The following is a 20,037-nucleotide window of genomic DNA, read 5'->3' as shown; positions in this document are numbered from 1 at the left end:
CTCCATCACTCCAGCCAGGAGAGGTACCCCTTTTGCTTCCGGACGGGTTGGTGGCACCTGGAGGCCCAAACGCCCACGTGATGGCCTCCTCTCCTCTCAGTAGAACCTTTCTTACGCCCCTGGTGGAAGCCCTGCCCTCTTGCGATGGAAAACCTCAAAACCAGGTGGCTCCAACTTGCCAAAAGGACAGCGAATGTTCCAGATATGAGTTCCCGTCGCGGGCCCCAGAGAAAGAGCTCGCGGCTTCCGTAGAATCCTCACAGCTCCAGGAGGCCGGTCCACACTATGTCCTCCTGTGTTTCAAGGGGGCAAACCGAAACCGGGGGGCGGGGGGGGGGGCAAAGGAACTTTCTCCAGGTCAGTCTCCGCCAACTAGGGCCCTCGGTCTGCGCATGTTCCCACCGAAGCCGGCGCTACCACCTAGGCCCACCCCACCACTCCTCAGCTGAAGCTCATCTCAATTACCTGCAGCCCTCCAACAGGGCGGCCGGCTCTTTATCCCCAGGATACGCAGAGCTTCATCATCACCGTCACAAAACCATCGCGTCGTGCCCACACGTGCACGCGTGTGGGCGGGACGCGAACCAGCGGTGACCCATGCAGACTCCCCCGCCGCGCCTGCTCAAGAAGCACAGCCCAAGAAGGGCCGCCCGCGGCGCTCGGCTCTGCGCAGGCGCAGCCGCTCGCTTCCGCCTGGGGGCGGGGCCAGCGCCGCGGGCCTGTCACGTGAGCGCAGCCCTCAGCGCTTGTGAGCCTATGGAACGCTGTGGCCGAGGCGGCATGGCTCCGGACAGAGGCCGCGGCAGAAGCCCAGGACAGGGAGCCAGGCGGCGGCTCCCGGCCCCGGTACCGTCGGAGCCCGCCGCTTCCCGCTTTGTCTCTACCTGGTGGGATTCCTGGTGAGTGCGTGCGGGGATGGGCGCGAAGTGCCGGCTGCATCCGCGACCTGGAACCCGATCAAGGGTGCTTTTCCTTGCAGCGGTCTGCCTGGTGATGCCTCCCTACCTCTCAGTCCCTCTCTTGCCCCGTAACCCCCTTACCTCTGCACATGACCACAAATGAGGCTTGCCCTTCGCGCCTGCACTGGGTCCAGTTCGCGCCCCCCAGTCGCAGCCCCGCTGTTTAAGATGCTCCAGCACCAGCTTCAGGTGTGACTCGGTGACCGAGTCGCGCTCGAGGGTGACCCTGGGTGTTAGATCCTGTGGCAGGTGCATCACCTGCGGCCTGGACAAGGGGCGCTCGGGGCAAGCTTGGGGAAGCCCAGCTGTGCAGTAGCTGCGGGAGCGGTAGAAACACACAGGCCCTTTTTACCAGGCCAGGTGGGGAAGTTCTATTGATCACCCCGCTTGGGCAGAATTAGGTACATTTTCCTTAGGGTTCCTGGTAGACTGGAATGCTTAAAAATGCAAATCACAGTGAATTATACATATCTGCCTTTCGACAAATTGTTTATATATTGCATAAGGCAGGTTCGGTTTTGTTACAACTTGTGTGCGCGTCCTGGTTTAATAAGGACAATTATTAATTTCCCATGTAGAATGGGAAGATTAGAAAACTGAGTGTTTGGTAGGGTAAGCCATCCAGCCAGCTGGCCCTCCATTTATTCATGGAATTTCTGAAAACCTGTTATGGGGGAGGGGTTATGGAGCTCCAGGCACTGTAATACACATTCCCAACCGGGAAGACCTTGCAGTATTACTAACAAAGCTTGTGTTGGTAATTCCTGTGCCATTATATGCGGGAACCCTACATCTGCCTCTTCACCCCTCTTTTCCCAAGTCTAGGCCTGGTTCAGTTGCCCTGGTTGTGAGCCAATCCGGGTTAGGGCAGCCTTGGGACAAGGACCCAGGAGGATTTCCTCTTTGCTGGGCCTGGGACTTTATCTTGAAGACAAAAGGAGCTGGTCAGGTTTAAGTGTCAATGGGAGAAGGCTGCCTTCTGAGGCCTTGAAGATGGTCTCCAAGGGCACTGGGTCCTGGCAAAGAGGAATTACTGTTTTCTGCCCAGAGGCAGGTGAAGATCACAACTCCCCAGTCTGATGCCTGACTCGAGTTAGGATGCTGAGCTGTGCTTAGCTAGGAGAGGAGCAGGGAGACAGCCTCCTTCCCCATCCTCAGTGCAAGGTGTTCAACAGTCTGTAAAGTTTAATGTTGAGTTAGTAATTGTTAAGACAACGATGAAAGCATATTCATCAGATCCCTTAGGCACAGAACCGCGAGACACCCAGAGAGGGCAATGTTTGCACCAGGATCTGTGTCTCCAGTTACCGTGGCAGACCCCACCCCAGGCTCAGTGCTTGGGTTCAGATCCTGGCTCTCTTTCTGATCCCATCTCTTTAATCTTAGTTCAGTCTCAGGATGTGGTGCCTCTTCAACCTTCCAATCCAGTCACCCAGAATTCAGAACCGTCCACTGTGGGTGGTTCTTCAAATTTGGAAAGGAAGTTCTATGTCATCCATGCTCTGGTAGGGGATGGGGACCGTCCTAACTCAGATGGTACTGGAATCTGGCTCTGCCAGATGAAAAGGATTTGGACCCTTACCTGGAAAGTCCAGACCAGGGTTCAGAGAGTTTCGGAGACCAACATGACGAGAGTCTCCGCCAACTAGGGCCCTCGGTCTGCGCATGTTCCCACCGAAGCCGGCGCTACCACCTAGGCCCACCCCACCACTCCTCAGCTGAAGCTCATCTCAATTACCTGCAGCCCTCCAACAGGGCGGCCGGCTCTTTATCCCCAGGATACGCAGAGCTTCATCATCACCGTCACAAAACCATCGCGTCGTGCCCACACGTGCACGCGTGTGGGCGGGACGCGAACCAGCGGTGACCCATGCAGACTCCCCCGCCGCGCCTGCTCAAGAAGCACAGCCCAAGAAGGGCCGCCCGCGGCGCTCGGCTCTGCGCAGGCGCAGCCGCTCGCTTCCGCCTGGGGGCGGGGCCAGCGCCGCGGGCCTGTCACGTGAGCGCAGCCCTCAGCGCTTGTGAGCCTATGGAACGCTGTGGCCGAGGCGGCATGGCTCCGGACAGAGGCCGCGGCAGAAGCCCAGGACAGGGAGCCAGGCGGCGGCTCCCGGCCCCGGTACCGTCGGAGCCCGCCGCTTCCCGCTTTGTCTCTACCTGGTGGGATTCCTGGTGAGTGCGTGCGGGGATGGGCGCGAAGTGCCGGCTGCATCCGCGACCTGGAACCCGATCAAGGGTGCTTTTCCTTGCAGCGGTCTGCCTGGTGATGCCTCCCTACCTCTCAGTCCCTCTCTTGCCCCGTAACCCCCTTACCTCTGCACATGACCACAAATGAGGCCTGCCCTTCGCGCCTGCACTGGGTCCAGTTCGCGCCCCCCAGTCGCAGCCCCGCTGTTTAAGATGCTCCAGCACCAGCTTCAGGTGTGACTCGGTGACCGAGTCGCGCTCGAGGGTGACCCTGGGTGTTAGATCCTGTGGCAGGTGCATCACCTGCGGCCTGGACAGCAAGGGGCGCTCGGGGCAAGCTTGGGGAAGCCCAGCTGTGCAGTAGCTGCGGGAGCGGTAGGAACACACAGGCCCTTTTTACCAGGCCAGGTGGGGAAGTTCTATTGATCACCCCGCTTGGGCAGAATTAGGTACATTTTCCTTAGGGTTCCTGGTAGACTGGAATGCTTAAAAATGCAAATCACAGTGAATTATACATATCTGCCTTTCGACAAATTGTTTATATATTGCATAAGGCAGGTTCGGTTTTGTTACAACTTGTGTGCGCGTCCTGGTTTAATAAGGACAATTATTAATTTCCCATGTAGAATGGGAAGATTAGAAAACTGAGTGTTTGGTAGGGTAAGCCATCCAGCCAGCTGGCCCTCCATTTATTCATGGAATTTCTGAAAACCTGTTATGGGGGAGGGGTTATGGAGCTCCAGGTACTGTAATACACATTCCCAACCGGGAAGACCTTGCAGTATTACTAACAAAGCTTGTGTTGGTAATTCCTGTGCCATTATATGCGGGAACCCTACATCTGCCTCTTCACCCCTCTTTTCCCAAGTCTAGGCCTGGTTCAGTTGCCCTGGTTGTGAGCCAATCCGGGTTAGGGCAGCCTTGGGACAAGGACCCAGGAGGATTTCCTCTTTGCTGGGCCTGGGACTTTATCTTGAAGACAAAAGGAGCTGGTCAGGTTTAAGTGTCAATGGGAGAAGGCTGCCTTCTGAGGCCTTGAAGATGGTCTCCAAGGGCGCTGGGACCTGGCAAAGAGGAATTACTGTTTTCTGCCCAGAGGCAGGTGAAGATCACAACTCCCCAGTCTGATGCCTGACTCGAGTTAGGATGCTGAGCTGTGCTTAGCTAGGAGAGGAGCAGGGAGACAGCCTCCTTCCCCATCCTCAGTGCAAGGTGTTCAACAGTCTGTAAAGTTTAATGTTGAGTTAGTAATTGTTAAGACAACGATGAAAGCATATTCATCAGATCCCTTAGGCACAGAACCGCGAGACACCCAGAGAGGGCAATGTTTGCACCAGGATCTGTGTCTCCAGTTACCGTGGCAGACCCCACCCCAGGCTCAGTGCTTGGGTTCAGATCCTGGCTCTCTTTCTGATCCCATCTCTTTAATCTTAGTTCAGTCTCAGGATGTGGTGCCTCTTCAACCTTCCAATCCAGTCACCCAGAATTCAGAACCGTCCACTGTGGGTGGTTCTTCAAATTTGGAAAGGAAGTTCTATGTCATCCATGCTCTGGTAGGGGATGGGGACCGTCCTAACTCAGATGGTACTGGAATCTGGCTCTGCCAGATGAAAAGGATTTGGACCCTTACCTGGAAAGTCCAGACCAGGGTTCAGAGAGTTTCGGAGACCAACATGACGAGAATGCAAAGTAGTTTTGAGATTTTTAAAATAAATTTGCAGATCATTCACTATGGCCTTCCGATACAGATTTGAATATCCAAGCTTCTCGTATGTTGGCTACATGCTGTGCACGTGGCACACTCTAATCTAGCAAGCCTGATGGAAAGTTTTAATAATTTTAATAGTTAGAAAGAAGCATTAGGTCTCTAATATCTTAAGGAGAAAATGTAAGATTTCCCAGAGTTAAAAGAAAATAGGGAATTTTTTAATGGAAAACGTTGTAAACAATTAAAATATATGCCACTTTGGGTATCCTTGAAGAATCTAAAGGCTCTTTGTTAGCTAACACCTAAGGAATATTATACATAATTTAGTTGTTATTTTTAATATACCTAGGGATGTAAAGACCCCTAAGACTTTAGGAAGATGGTTTCCAATTGGGAGAGGAAAGGGATAAGATTAAAGCATTTGCCAAAATGTTTTGTTTTGGGCTCTTACCTGTGTTTCCAGGTTTTAATTTGTTCAGGAAGGAAGACTAAGATGACCCTCTAGGTACTTTTTGATTAGCATCCTAAGATGATGCTAAGATCTATGATTGCGGTCCTTTCTTTCCTCCAGATACCCGGAGAGATTTAGATTCCATTTAATCAGCTTTAGTCAGGTGATAATTCTTTTTTTAAAAAAAGATAATCCACTAATCAAGAAATATTTGGGTTCCTACCCCGAAAAGGGTCCTGAAACTTTAGAATGTATTCATCAGATATCACTGAGAGAGGTAGATGTTCCCCGAGAAAGGTTTAAGTGGTCCCCTCTCACCTGATTTCCTTATAAATGGTTAAAAGCACATGACCAGTTGCCAGATTTGAAGTGCACTCAAAAGAGGGTGGTTTTGAAGAAGCTATGGCTTCAGAAGAAGGGAGAATTTGCCTTTTATAGTCATGGAGAAGTCAATTTTACAACAGAACTTCCTGAGAGGAAAGAGCTAGCAAGAAGCTATGGTTTCAGAAGAAGGGAGAAGTTGCCTTTTAATAGTCATGGAGAAGTCAATTTTACAACAGAACTTCCTGAGAGGAAAGAGCTAGCAGCCGGCTAGAGAAAGATAATATTTTTCAGGCTCACAAAGTGTTAAAGTAAGTCTATCATGAGTTGCTGTTTTCATATTTACCTTCTATAGATTTCAGCCTGACTACTTACAGCTTCCTCTCCCCTTCTTATTTAGAATAATCATTTGAAATAAATGACAAGTGGTACTGGGAATTTTTTTTGGAAAAAAGAAGTCTTGTTGGACAATTGAGTTTCCTTTTCTGAAAAATCCAGAAAGCTCAATAGCTAGCTGATGTATTTTGAGTCTTATAAATCATATAAAACATCAGCAGGCTGATGGGGCAAAACTGATAGTAAAACCCAGAAGAAATTGGCTCAGAACCAGAAGAAATTTTAAGTAATCTTAAAATTGAAATAATGAGCCGTGGTTCTGGTATTATAAATGTGTCAGCTATTTAAGGTCACTGGATATTAAGTATATGGCCATCTAAAGCTGTAACCATGGAAAAGGGCCCCTAAGAAGGGTATTTGGAAGTTCGTGTTTCTATGTTAGGTTAATGTACAGCCACCAAGAGAAGGAAGCAAAGGATTAATTGTGGAAGAAAAAAGATATTTCTATTTAACCAGGATTACAGGAAAAAGGAATTTGGGTTGAATATAAAGAAAACTCTCTGTGTGTGTGCAAGATGTGTTTTTCCTCTCCTGAACCAGTTGTAGCAGGTAACCAAGTGACTGAGGAAGGAAAACAAAAAGGAAAAAATATCTTTCTACTAACTCAGAGTATTAGCCAAAACGATCAGTCCTTACCCCAGAATTGAAGGAAAGAGAACACTTCTGCTGTGTCAGACCTCTCTCAGCCATCATATCTCTTAATGTTCATCCTCTTTCTACCAGGCAGGTACTGTTATCCCCATTTTTTACAGATGACAGCACGGACTCTGGTAACATGAAATAACTTTCCAAGGGCACATGCTTAGTAAGTGATGCAGCTGGAATTGAAAACCTCTGACCCCAGAGCCCATGCACCTTCTGTGCCTTAGTGAAGAACAGCAGGCCATCCCCTAGTACACCAGCCTTCTCTCTCCTTTCTGCTGTACTGAGACTTTCCCTTCAGGTCTTACCTCGTCAGGCTGTAGACGGCACATGGGTCTCCTTCCTTGACTCCGGGAGGAGTTTCACATTATTTAACAGGTACTGCTTTGCTCAGGTACGCATTATCCCTCCCTCTTTGCTCATTTCATCGCGCCCCATTTTTGAAATTTGAGGAATGCATGTAGTATATGCTCCTTGAATATTAAGGATCAGTGGCAAAGAAGCTAAAGTTAAAATGGATTCTCCGTCAGGGTGGTCCAGGCATTTACAGGTGGCAGCTGTTGTTACACATTGTATTTGGATTCCTTGATTCCTTGAACTTGATGGGTATAGCTTACTGTAGAATACAATTTTGAGTTCTGGTTTGCTCAAAATTTTAGATACTGTGGGTTTTTTTTAATCAGTTCATGATTAGGGTCACCACTTTAAAAACACCCAGGCCTCAGTTTCCAATTTGCGTTAATGAGCGTTCTGTTGCTTAGGATTTGTTTGGTGTAAGCACGGTCGTCCCTTTGCTGAGCCCTCGTGTCAGGTCTCTAGGAGCGGGTCCAACAGTCGCTGGGATAGTAGGTGAGCAATCTTGCACATTTTCAGAGCGCTGAGTTTCAACCCCCCTGAACTGAGTACCTGAAAACACATCAGTCTTTTAGCTAAGTAATATCCACCGGTGCATGAAAAGGGGATAAAATGAATTTTCAGACTATTTCAAAGGGCGACCCTGGAGCAAATGTAGTTTATCTTTTCCTAGACTACGTATGTTCAGAGAGGTTTCCAGGTATAGCATCACCCCCATGCCCCACACCGCCTGTGACGTCACAGGTACTTACTGAGCCTCTCCAGGGAGCTGGTTAGGCGTGGACTCCTGCCTGCAGGAACCTGTAGCCTGATGTTATAGTCATGGAGAAGTCATGACTTCTTACCTCGCGCAGGGTGAGAAGGACTCTCTCACGGTCCCTAAGGGTGACCTTTGCCTCTAGTCTCTCTCCTGCTTTCCCTCAATTTTATTCTGAAGGCCTTTTACTAAAAATTATATTACTTTACTCTTCCATCTGAAAAATTATTATGGGGTAATTTACTTTTTAAAAATGGTCTTTTTTTCCCTAATGTTTTTCTGTTAATTTCATCCATTTTTGTGATGGGTCTAGCTGATTCTATAGATGTTACTTATGTGTTTTACAGGCTCCTCCTGTGGCGTTTTGCAGTTCTTTTGCAGCACATTGGTGGTAAGTCCTCTTCCACCTGGCAACACATCTTGAAAGCATAACCCTACGCCTCTGAGGCCACCCATCATGGCTGTAGTAAAATAGGGGTTTGACGTTTACCAAAAAGGAAGTGTGCAGATGGTGAGGATTTGCAGTGCCCTTATTTCAGGGAGGATCCCTCGGTCATCTCTCTTCCTCGGTTGACCTCTGAGAAGACTTAGGCCTGAAGAGACTGCGTGGCAAGATCTGAAAGGACCTCGCTGAGTCAGAAAGAGAGCCCACTTTTTAAATTGTAACATGTTTTTCCCATGATTCCCTGCCAGCTTTTTACTAGGAGAAAAGAATGTAAACAGAAGTTATGACCAGTTTTGTTTCTTTCAATTGATTGACAATCATCAAATCCATTCAGATCTTAGGATTCTATTTGAAGTTGGGCCTTTTTGAACTACGTGGCTTATCAGTTATAAAACTTAAGTGTATAGACGGAGGAGCCACTGGGAGTGGTGGGTTGTACACCGACCGCAGGGGGTAGAAAGATCCAGAGCTGATCTCGCCACCTGCCACTTCTGACCACCCAGTAGTTTGCAGTTCAGACCCTTTCACTGATGTGCCCTTTCTTTCCTGCTCCTGTGTGCCCTCCACTGCACCATGCTGGTCCCGGGGCCTCGGCGTCCAGTCATTCGTGCAGTACAAACAGAATGGTCAGTTTTGTCCCAGGGATTGATCAGCTGTGACCTTGGTCTAAATAGCTGGTCTCACAGTGAGTGAACACCATGTACATACAACACTATGTTTCCCAAGAGTGGCTCATGTGTAAAATATATCTTATTATTTGTTTTTGTTAATGAATTTATTTGTTTGTTTATTTTTGTCTGTGTTGGATCTTCGTTGCCGCGCGTGGCTTTTCTCTAGTTGCGGCGCGCAGGGGCTACTCTTCGTTGCGGTGCGCGGGCTTCTCATCGCGGTGGCTTCTCTTGTTGCAGAGCACGGGCTCTAGGCACGTGGGCTTCAGTAGTTGTGGCACGCGCGCTCAGTAGTTGTGGCTCACTGGCTCTAGAGCTCAGGCTCAGTAGTTGTGGCGCACGGGCTTAGTTGCTCCGCGGCATGTGGGATCTTCCTGGACCAGGGCTCGAACCCGTGTCCCCAGCATTGGCAGGCGGATTCTTAACCACTGCACCACCAGGGAAGTCCCTAAAATATACTTTAAAATAGAGGAATTCAGTCAGATCCCATCACGAATTCTTAAATAACCAAATAGGTACTCCCTGATTATTTCTTTGTGAAAGTCTTTCATGTTTTAAATTGGCCTAACAGTAATAGTCATATTCTCATTCTGTCTCAGGAAAGTATTTGGGTGTCTCCCTTTTATGTAGGAGGAAATTAAGACTTATAAAGTTTAAATAATTTGACGAAATTATTATGGGGTAATTTACTTTTTAAATATGGTCTTTTTTTCCCTAATGTTTTTCTGTTAATTTCATGCATTTTTGTGATGGGTCTAGCTGATTCTATAGATGTTACTTATGTGTTTTACAGGCTCCTCCTGTGGCATTTTGCAGTCCTTTTGCAACACATTGGTGGTAAGTCCTCTTCCACCTGGCAACACGTCTTGAAAGTATAACCCTACGCCTCTGAGGCCACCCATCATGGCTGTAGTAAAATAGGGGTTTGAAGTTTACCAAAAAGGAAGTGTGCAGATGGTGAGGATTTGCAGTGCCCTTATTTCAGGGAGGATCCCTCGGTCATCTCTCTCCCTCGGTTGACCTCTGAGAAGACTTAGGCCTGAAGAGATTGCGTGGCAAGATCTGAAAGGACCTCGCTGAGTCAGAAAGAGAGCCCGCTTTTTAAATTGTAACATGTTTTTCCCATGATTCCCTGCCAGCTTTTTACTAGGAGAAAAGAATGTAAACAGAAGTTATGACCAATTTTGTTTCTTTCAATTGATTGACAATCATCAAATCCATTCAGATCTTAGGATTCTATTTGAAGTTGGGCCTTTTTGAACTACGTGGCTTATCAGTTATAAAACTTAAGTGTATAGACGGAGGAGCCACTGGGAGTGGTGGGTTGTACACCGACCGCAGGGGGTAGAAAGATCCAGAGCTGATCTCGCCACCTGCCACTTCTGACCACCCAGTAGTTTGCAGTTCAGACCCTTTCACTGATGTGCCCTTTCTTTCCTGCTCCTGTGTGCCCTCCACTGCACCATGCTGGTCCCGGGGCCTCGGCGTCCAGTCATTCGTGCAGTACAAACAGAATGGTCAGTTTTGTCCCAGGGATTGATCAGCTGTGACCTTGGTCTAAATAGCTGGTCTCACAGTGAGTGAACACCATGTACATACAACACTATGTTTCCCAAGAGTGGCTCATGTGTAAAATATATCTTATTATTTGTTTTTGTTAATGAATTTATTTGTTTGTTTATTTTTGTCTGTGTTGGATCTTCGTTGCCGCGCGTGGCTTTTCTCTAGTTGCGGCGCGCAGGGGCTACTCTTCGTTGCGGTGCGCGGGCTTCTCATCGCGGTGGCTTCTCTTGTTGCAGAGCACGGGCTCTAGGCACGTGGGCTTCAGTAGTTGTGGCACGCGCGCTCAGTAGTTGTGGCTCACTGGCTCTAGAGCTCAGGCTCAGTAGTTGTGGCGCACGGGCTTAGTTGCTCCGCGGCATGTGGGATCTTCCTGGACCAGGGCTCGAACCCGTGTCCCCAGCATTGGCAGGCGGATTCTTAACCACTGCACCACCAGGGAAGTCCCTAAAATATACTTTAAAATAGAGGAATTCAGTCAGATCCCATCACGAATTCTTAAATAACCAAATAGGTACTCCCTGATTATTTCTTTGTGAAAGTCTTTCATGTTTTAAATTGGCCTAACAGTAATAGTCATATTCTCATTCTGTCTCAGGAAAGTATTTGGGTGTCTCCCTTTTATGTAGGAGGAAATTAAGACTTATAAAGTTTAAATAATTTGACGAAGTCCCCTCATCTCAGTATCTAAACTCTAAGCACGTATTACTGTTTCCCTACACGCCATCTGTCACTGCCTTAATAGATGGGTATCGGATTATATAGGAAACTAACGCATTTGCTTGTAGGGTGACATGTCATATTTCATATTCTTTCTTGTGAGAAAAGAATTTAGGATACATCTTAGTAAACGTCTTTTCTGTTTTCTTTGGAAACTCACTACCAAAATACTTAATATGTGTGTATACATTTGGTCACTTAAATCACAGTGTATTTTAATTACTCAAGTGCCTTTCTCCTACTGGACTCCATCCTCCCTGAGAATAAAGACCAGACTTGATTTGTTTATTTATGTTTATCAGCAGGACTTATCAGAGCACCTGGAACACAGCAGCACTTTATGAATTTTTATTGCCAGCTATGGCCCGACCCTCTTTTTCAGATTGATCCTTTGCTTTATTATGTAGGTGCTTACAAAGCACATTTCATATATCCCATAGCTGTAATTTAATGAGAACCTTCCTTAGAAAACCTTCAGGTAGAGGAATACCTACTTAAAATGTCTTCTTTAACCACTACTTTTGTAAATACATATTTTAATTAAAAGATTTATAAAAAATTTTAATTTCAAAAACAAATCTTTGCAAAGAAAAGATTTGCTAAATCAGATTAGTCTAATATTTTTTACTATATGTATTTTAATAAAAGCGACTAGTATTTATCAAGTACTTACGATGTGTCAGGCCCCGTTCTAAGCACATTATAACATTTAATCCTCATAATAACCAGTCTTAACCACCAGTCTGGGGGTTATGGGTTTTTAATGATTCATTCTTTTACATAAAGCACGTAGCAAGTGTTGACGGGGGAGAGGAATCTCCGAGGCAGATATTATGATTACTCCTACTTTACAGTAGAGAAGCCGAGCTCAGAGATGTGCCTCTGTGTGTAATTATATTGACTGATACACGTGCAGTATGTGGAATGATGAGAGTTTGGAGCTGAACCCGGACAGCCTGGCCCAGGGCCCAGGGCGTAGCTGCCAGGTTACATCACTGCCCTGTGAACATGGGAGGCCAGTGACCTCTCCCAGGTCAAAAGAGTGGAGAATTTCTAAAATCCATTGAAATGAAAATTGAGGAAAGATAAAGGCAAGTTTTTAATGACATGGAATGATGTTCAGGATGGTAAGTGGAAAAGCAAGCTACAAAACGTGTACAGTATGGTCGTTTTGTTAAAAACGTATGTAGATTTGGGATTATGAGGTATTTTTGTATTCATTTTGTTTTTCCGTATTTTCTAAAGTTCTAAACGGTGACTGTGGTTACTAAGGAGTTAAGCTGCATAAAGTACTGAGAATGAAGACAAAACGAGGCTTTAAAAATTATCTTTCACCATTCCTCCAGCCACTCTTTGCTATCAGATTATCATAGATGCTTTCTTTGGTATCTTAGACTTTTGGGTGATTAAAAAAAAAACTATGTTGTGTTTCCCCACTCAACATGTGACAGATCAGAGAAAATAACTTACTGTGTCAAATGGCATAACAGAATTGAACTCAGGATCTGAAACCCAGTCCCCCGCTGTTTCCCACCGGGTCACGTTTTGGGGGTATTTCCGGGTTTGGTTGTTTACAGGAAGTCAGAGGCTTTCTGTTCTCCCTGCTTCCTCAGGGCTGCTGGAGTGATGTCGTCGGAAGATGGTCTTCCTTGCTGGTGTGCACCCTGTGCAGTGCCCTGGGCTATGTTATTCTTGGAGCAGCTACCAACGTGTTCCTGTTTGCCCTGGCTAGAGCCCCTGAGGGTGAGTTCTCGCCCTGTGCCTGGGTTTTCGTTCAGAATCAGAGAGCCTGTCCCCGCTCGGCAGTGCCTCTTTGGTTAGACTTTATGTAAAGACCGAATGATAACACCAGCAGTGAGAACTGTAACACCAGCAGCTGGTGTCCACCGAGCACTTAGCATCCGCCAGGTTCTGCTAACCTGTCCAGGGCTGCAAACCTCGCACATGACAGAGCCCGGAGCCCTCCTCGCCTGTTAGCGTGAGCATCCATGCCACAGCCACAGGACCTGTCTCTTTCCTGTCCACCTCTCTCTACATCCAGCCGGTAACAATTCCCTAGATGTCTTCAGCCAGCACTATGGTTCCCGTGCTCTCCCTCGGCAAGCTTATAGTTTTGAGTTTGGGCTTCCTGACTTCAAGTTGAGACTTGCCGTGTAGCTGTCCTGCAACCTCTGTCAATCTGGCTGTTACTGGGGCAGGAGATGGACGAAGGATTGTAATATAGTGGCTCTGCTTCCAGACTGGTCCTGGGTGTGTCCACCATTGCTGAAACAGCTTTCATGTTGTGCACTCGTTGAAATGTTTTGTCCATTCTTCGAATGCCGGGCGACGTGGCTGGTGGGTAGTTACCTCGCCGGCTCTTCACTCCCTCTTTGCCTTTCTTAGTGAGCAGAGCCCTGGGGTTTCGACGACTCTTTCTCAGCTTAGGCGTTAGGGCCTGACAGCCTGCAGCGCTGGACCTCTGCCCACGTTCAATTCAGCTACTTGTTTTTCACGAAACCCCAAAGGATTAGAGCATAAAATAAGGCACTTTAACGTAGAGTTGATGATCAGCTTGTTTGGGATTTCCACCCCATTTCTGTGACATACATACTTAGTCCGAAGGTCTTTGGAGTTCACCCTCCAGACTTCACGCTGAGCCTTTTTGTTGACTTAAGAAAATGGTTTCTGAAGGTCTTTGCTTTGCGTGTGATCAGTCATCCTCACAAGCCCAGCAACCACACAAAATCCAACTGATAGCTGCTCCGTGAGCATCTGTTGTCAAGAGTCGGTTTGGGTGGCAGTGTGTCTTTCTACAGCGTAATACACTCCACCGTTCGGGGGCAGGGCGGCTCATAATACTAAAGAAGCAGCTGAGATGAACAGAACCCCCGTTTGTTACAGAGTGGGTGGAGATTTATCGGGAGGATTAAAATGCTTTTACTTCATAGGAAAGGAGCCAGGTTTGAGTAGAGACAGTTATGTGAACATCCTGCTCTTTGCCAACAAGGAGAGCTATACACATAAAGTCGTTTTTGCCCGTGGAACCTCTGCAGTGTTTGGTGGTCTGTGAACACGGGGAGCCCTGGGCAGCTTCACCAGATTCTGCTGCCCGGGGTCAGCCGTGGGTCAGGTCCTCGTGTCCTGAAAGCGGGCCTCAGGTGGACGTACCAGGATTAGACATGTGGTGTCCCCTCCTCTCTCTGTCCCCCAGCCCCACCTCCGGAAGGCAGGAGGAGGCTGGCCGGGTTGCCCCGGGATGCTCTTCCACAGTCCTCTCCCCTCCCCACCATCAGTATCATCTCAGAAGTAAGCACAGACTTCCTGCAAGACCTTCCTCTCGGGAAGCATCTTCTAGCTCAGTCTTTTCTCACGTTTAAGGAAACAGATCTAGCGCGAGTCCAGCTACACGATTCCAAAAGGCATTTACAGGTCTGCTCCCCAGAGGCTGGTTTTCAGGTGCATGCCCGCTCTAATTTTGAGGCAAAGCTGGGAATGGAGCCCAGGACGAACGTGCTTACACACATGTGGGCACAGAGATTCGCAGGAGATCCCCGGAAACCCCTGTGCCACGAAGCAGTCAGGAGCAATTCAGGCAAAACCTCCAGCAGCGTCGTTAGTCGGGCCTGCTGTGTATCGATCAAGGTGGTGGGCGACCTGTGTTATCAGAATCCCTCGGTCCACGTGTGAGCGTGCGTATTAGCAGATGGTGATACATGCGCGTCAGTTACGTCAGCACAAGTATGAGGAATGTAAAGTTGTTACATACACTGTAACCTCTTATGCAAGTGGGTCACAGCTTTCAGTTTGTTTAGTCATCAAATTCACAAGCTTCTTGCGGCAGTAAGTCAGTTGGCATTGGTTAGATGACCATGTCGTCATGTTTTTATACTTTTACTCACTCCCTGTCCTCCATGTCACTGCTCTGTTTCTCTCTGTGGCACTTATCACCCTTGTGTGCGCGCGCGTGTACGTGTGTGTGTGGGGGGGTGTGTCACAGCCTGCAGGGTGTGGGCCGGCCACCCTCTACCTCCCCTATGGACACTGGCTTCTTCCCACAGGAGAACATCACAACCCGATCTTTCCTTCACCTGCAGCATTCTTACTCCGTGTCCTCCATGTCACTGCTCTGTTTCTCTCTGTGGCACTTATCACCCTTGTGTGCGCGTGCGTGTACGTGTGTGTGTCGGGGGGGTGTCACAGCCTGCAGGGTGTGGGCCGGCCACCCTCTACCTCCCCTATGGACACCGGCTTCTTCCCACAGGAGAACATCACAACCCGATCTTTCCTTCACCTGCAGCATTCTTTCCATGTGTCTGTACTGACTCTTCTTATCATTCAAGTCTCAGATAGTTGCTTCCTTAGAGAGGCCGTCCCTGATCATTGTCTAAGATAACTCAATTTTCTTTGTAGCACTTCTGAAACTATAAGTTTGTTTTCTTGCATATATTCTGTCCCCAGGTTCCGCCCCCTCCAACACACACACACACAAGTGAGAAAGTCCAGTCCACCAGGGGAGGGATTCACTCACTGCCATGACCCCCGCCCAGAACAGGCCGGGCTTGTAGCTGGTGTTCCGCACAAGTGAGAAAGTCAAGTCCACCGGGGAGGGATTCACTCACTGCCATGACCCCCGCCCAGAACAGGCCGGGCTTGTAGCTGGTGTTCCGTAATGTTTAATGAATAAAAGAACAGACGCTGAGCGGGGAGCTCCTGGGACGCAGGGCCAGCTGCTTTTAGGAAAGAGGATGAACCTCTTTTCTCAGAGACGGGTGCTCGGCTGACCCTCAGATTAACAACTTTATAAACAAGACTATTTGTGCTGTTCAGTTTTCTTTAAATTTAATGGTACCCCACTTTAATGCAGCCTTTTGAATCTTCATCGTCATGGCTCCAGGATGAGGGATCAGCTCCGTGTTCAGTTAGGTTACCAGACTCGGGAGGCAAAGTTCATGAGTTTAATTTCAGTCTTCATTGAAATACTTTATGATTTTCTGCCGGAAGTTTAAGCTGTAACTCCAGCCCGGAGGCGAGGTCTGATGGATTCGTGTACATCTAGATAAAATGACTTCAAGCACGTGACCAGGTGGGGTGGCCGGGTGCCTCCCCATATAAAGGCAGGTGCACGATGTGATATCCCTCGAGGTCAAGGGTCAGCATGTGAACAAAGAACAGGTGATGGAGTTCTCTTTCAGGTTCTGCAGCAATGATGCTGTGTGATATTTTGCGCTCACCTAAGCCTGTGAATGGATCCGAGTCCGTTGGGAATGCGTTCCATTTGGCTACGTTGACTTAAAGTAAAGGGGATTCATGAGGGGTTTATCCTCCCCACGTAAGACACGTTGGGGGCAGGACGAGGCTGCTGCAGAGAGTGGGGAGGAGGAGAGGGGGCGGGGCGGGCAGCCACCAGGTCTCAGGGCGGCGGTGGCCTTCCAGCGCGTGAGCACCGTGTCCTCCTTGTCCTCAGGCCACCTTGCACACAATTTCTCCTCGGCCACCACGGCCGTTCCCTCACTCTTGATCCCTTCAGCCCTTGCCCCCTTGCTCTCATTGCCACTTTGCCCGAGAAAGGACTGTCGTGTCTTTTTCTCCGTGATTTCTGTTTTCATGGTTAAGAACTCAAACTCTGGCATCCCACAGACTTTAAGTTTCCGCTTCCTGGTGTGGCCCTTGGGTGAGTTGCCTCTGTTTCCTCATCTGTCACATGGGGAAACGGAGCGCAGACGTGTTACGACAGCTGTAGGAGGTTCTGTATGAGCAGGTGACCCCTCTGCCTTTTGTATGGCGAGCGCTCAGTAAACGTTAGTTTGCCGTCATCGTGATCATTTTATTGTCCTTTTAATTATATTCTTCCCCTTGGTTCGTCAGCAGCAGTCCTTTCCCGTTGTTATCAAGATTCTGTGAAATGTCCAAGGGCCCTTTTTGAAGCATGAGAACAGATGAAAAGTATGTACAGGCCTGTGCTCTCCCGTGGCTGGTTTTCTGCCATAAATAGTCCCTGGCTCACAGCCCACTTACACCGTACTTGGAACCACCGCACGCACCAGGGTAGCTGCTGAGAACAGCCCGGCGCAGCTCTGAGTAGCGCTGAGTAGTGCTGGTCCACGTGGCGCTTAAAATTCTGAGGGACTGAAAGCCAGCAGGGATGAGTTTGGAAAGGTGTCCGAGCACGGCAAGCTTGAGTTTAGTTGTAGGGAAAGTTGGGGGCACAGGTGGCCAAGAGGCCGTGCTCCCTGGACGGGATGGGATAAATAAAACAGCCGAGACAGGAACGTGCCAGGCATCTGAGGGCGGGACAGGATGCTCTGAACAGAAGTCAGAGCTGCTGCGTCACGCTGTGTCCCGGTCTCTGGGGACGGGACGGCGCCCCCAAGGCTGTGAGGTGACTTAGCACAGCACCTGGAGGCCCTGGGGGGGGTGGGCAGGTCCAGGCAGGCGCCACCCCTCTCCACAGGTTACTGGAGTGAAGCTGTATCTCCCCCGCCCGCCCCCGTGCCAGGGAGGGCCTCTCCATCCAAGCGTCCCCACAGCACGCCCCCTGTAATCCAGTTCCCTGTTTACTTGTCCAGACCCCCTTTTAGATTGAAATTCCTTGAGGGCAGGGATTTTATAGCTCTCGTTTGTTAATATATCCTAGTGTTTATTACAAGGTTTAGCGTTTAGAAAGCATAAGTCTTCCCCGTTTGGATGGACGAAGGAAGGATGGTGAATGGGCGATGGGTGGGTAGATGGTGGGCAGGCAGAGAACTGGAACCGTCCCGAAGGGAAGGATTTACACGTGAGGCGTGAGAATTTAGATGTGAAATGATGGCGGTAAAGAAACCGTCGTAGGCTCCTGAGCTGGGCTGTTTTGTAAGTGACTGTTTTGTAGCTATAGATTTTTTTTTTTCTCAAGGTGGATAGCAGAATTCTGATGTGAAAATGGAGTCTTAAGTAGCTGTGGGAATGGTTAAAAACGGGTTTCAAAAATCCAGATGAGTAAATTGAGTAACACAGAAATACAGAGCGGCAACCTCACACACGCAGGTGCTCGCCCCCCAGCAGGCAGTGCACGAATCCGGTGCCTTGTTAGCAGGCCTCCTGCGGCCGTTTCCGTGCGGTGAAGTAGAACTCGGGAGTCCAGAGGATGACCCGCCGTGGGGCAGGAACCGGGCACGCCGGGGCAGGACAGACTCTGCGGCGCGGGCGGCGGCCAGGCGGCCCCGGGCGGCAGTTGGGGCCACCCTGCGGGGCCTCGAGGGCCTGGCGCGCTCCGCCCTGCGGGACGTGTTCCTGGCGCACCTGCTGACGGCCGCGGCCGCCGTGCTGTACCACGGGAACTTCGTCCTGGCCCTGGAGGAGCGCTTCGGGGTGAGGCCCAGGGCGGTGGGCTGCCTCATCGGCTGCAGCGGCGCCCCGGGGGTCCCGGCCGGCTTCGCCCTGGGCCCCTCCTGCAGCTGTACGGGCACCGCCCCCGGCACCTCCTGCTGCACTCGGGCGCGCTCACCTGCGCGCCGCTGCTGTTCTTCGCCGCGGCCCGCGGCCTGGGCCGCGTGGCCGCCTGCTCCACGCTCCTGTCCTCCTCCACCGCCGTCCGCGGGGCCTGCATCACCGACCTCCGGCTGACCGCGGGCGGGCCCGGGCCGGCGGCTCCCTGCCGGGCATGGGGCAGTCCGTGACGGCCGTGGGCCGGGTCCTCGACCCCTCCTCTCCGGGGTGGCCCAAGAGGTCAGCCCCTGCGGTCCCCCAGGGCTGGGGGCAGCCTTAGCCTTCGTGGCCGTTGTCATCATGTCACTAAACAGACCTCGCGCTGCGGGTGATGGCGCCGAGGAGTTAAAAAGGGAGTAGGTGGATCGGGACAAGGGACCAGCAGCGTCCCATCCCTGGAGCTCCTCAGACATGCAGACACGCCCACCTCACGCCTGCGGGGGCCACTTTCACGAGACACCCAGGTGCTTTGTTTGCACAGTAAAGTCTGAAAACCACCAGTCTGATGGACAGTATTTGTAGAGTTGAAGGTATATGACCTCAGGGAAGTTAAATCTGCTCAAACTTTGTGGGTTTTTTTTTTTTTTTAGCCGGCTAGAGAAAGATAATATTTTTCAGGCTCACGAAGTGTTAAAGTAAGTCTATCATGAGTTGCTGTTTTCATATTTACCTTCTATAGATTTCAGCCTGACTACTTACAGCTTCCTCTCCCCTTCTTATTTAGAATAATCATTTGAAATAAATGACAAGTGGTACTGGGAATTTTTTTGGAAAAAAGAAGTCTTGTTGGACAATTGAGTTTCCTTTTCTGAAAAATCCAGAAAGCTCAATAGCTAGCTGATGTATTTTGAGTCTTATAAATCATATAAAACATCAGCAGGCTGATGGGGCAAAACTGATAGTAAAACCCAGAAGAAATTGGCTCAGAACCAGAAGAAATTTTAAGTAATCTTAAAATTGAAATAATGAGCCGTGGTTCTGGTATTATAAATGTGTCAGCTATTTAAGGTCACTGGATATTAAGTATATGGCCATCTAAAGCTGTAACCATGGAAAAGGGCCCCTAAGAAGGGTATTTGGAAGTTCGTGTTTCTATGTTAGGTTAATGTACAGCCACCAAGAGAAGGAAGCAAAGGATTCATTGTGGAAGAAAAAAGATATTTCTTTTTAACCAGGATTACAGGAAAAAGGAATTTGGGTTGAATATAAAGAAAACTCTCTGTGTGTGTGCAAGATGTGTTTTTCCTCTCCTGAACCAGTTGTAGCAGGTAACCAAGTGACTGAGGAAGGAAAACAAAAAGGAAAAAATATCTTTCTACTAACTCAGAGTATTAGCCAAAACGATCAGTCCTTACCCCAGAATTGAAGGAAAGAGAACACTTCTGCTGTGTCAGACCTCTCTCAGCCATCATATCTCTTAATG

General features: G+C 49.1%; 1 protein-coding gene across 1 annotated transcript; it reads left to right on the top strand.

The window, feature by feature from the left end:
* Window positions 1–915: 915 nt before the first annotated feature.
* MFSD9 (major facilitator superfamily domain containing 9) lies at window positions 916–19,174 on the top strand. Its single transcript, XM_055089130.1, is given in 13 exon segments — window positions 916–1,027; window positions 2,346–2,495; window positions 2,609–2,800; window positions 2,986–3,131; window positions 6,966–7,058; window positions 7,426–7,513; window positions 8,123–8,166; window positions 12,782–12,984; window positions 14,444–14,831; window positions 18,189–18,573; window positions 18,576–18,761; window positions 18,764–18,823; window positions 18,826–19,174. Coding segments are annotated over 13 exon segments (2,196 nt in total). The 3' UTR covers window positions 18,975–19,174.
* Window positions 19,175–20,037: the final 863 nt, after the last annotated feature.

Source organism: Physeter macrocephalus, chromosome 12 (assembly GCF_002837175.3).
Source record: "Physeter macrocephalus isolate SW-GA chromosome 12, ASM283717v5, whole genome shotgun sequence".
Classification (NCBI taxonomy): Eukaryota; Metazoa; Chordata; class Mammalia; order Artiodactyla; family Physeteridae; genus Physeter; species Physeter macrocephalus.
The sequence above is the reverse complement of the archived record's forward strand: the minus strand, read 5'-3'. Positions and strand labels throughout refer to the sequence as shown.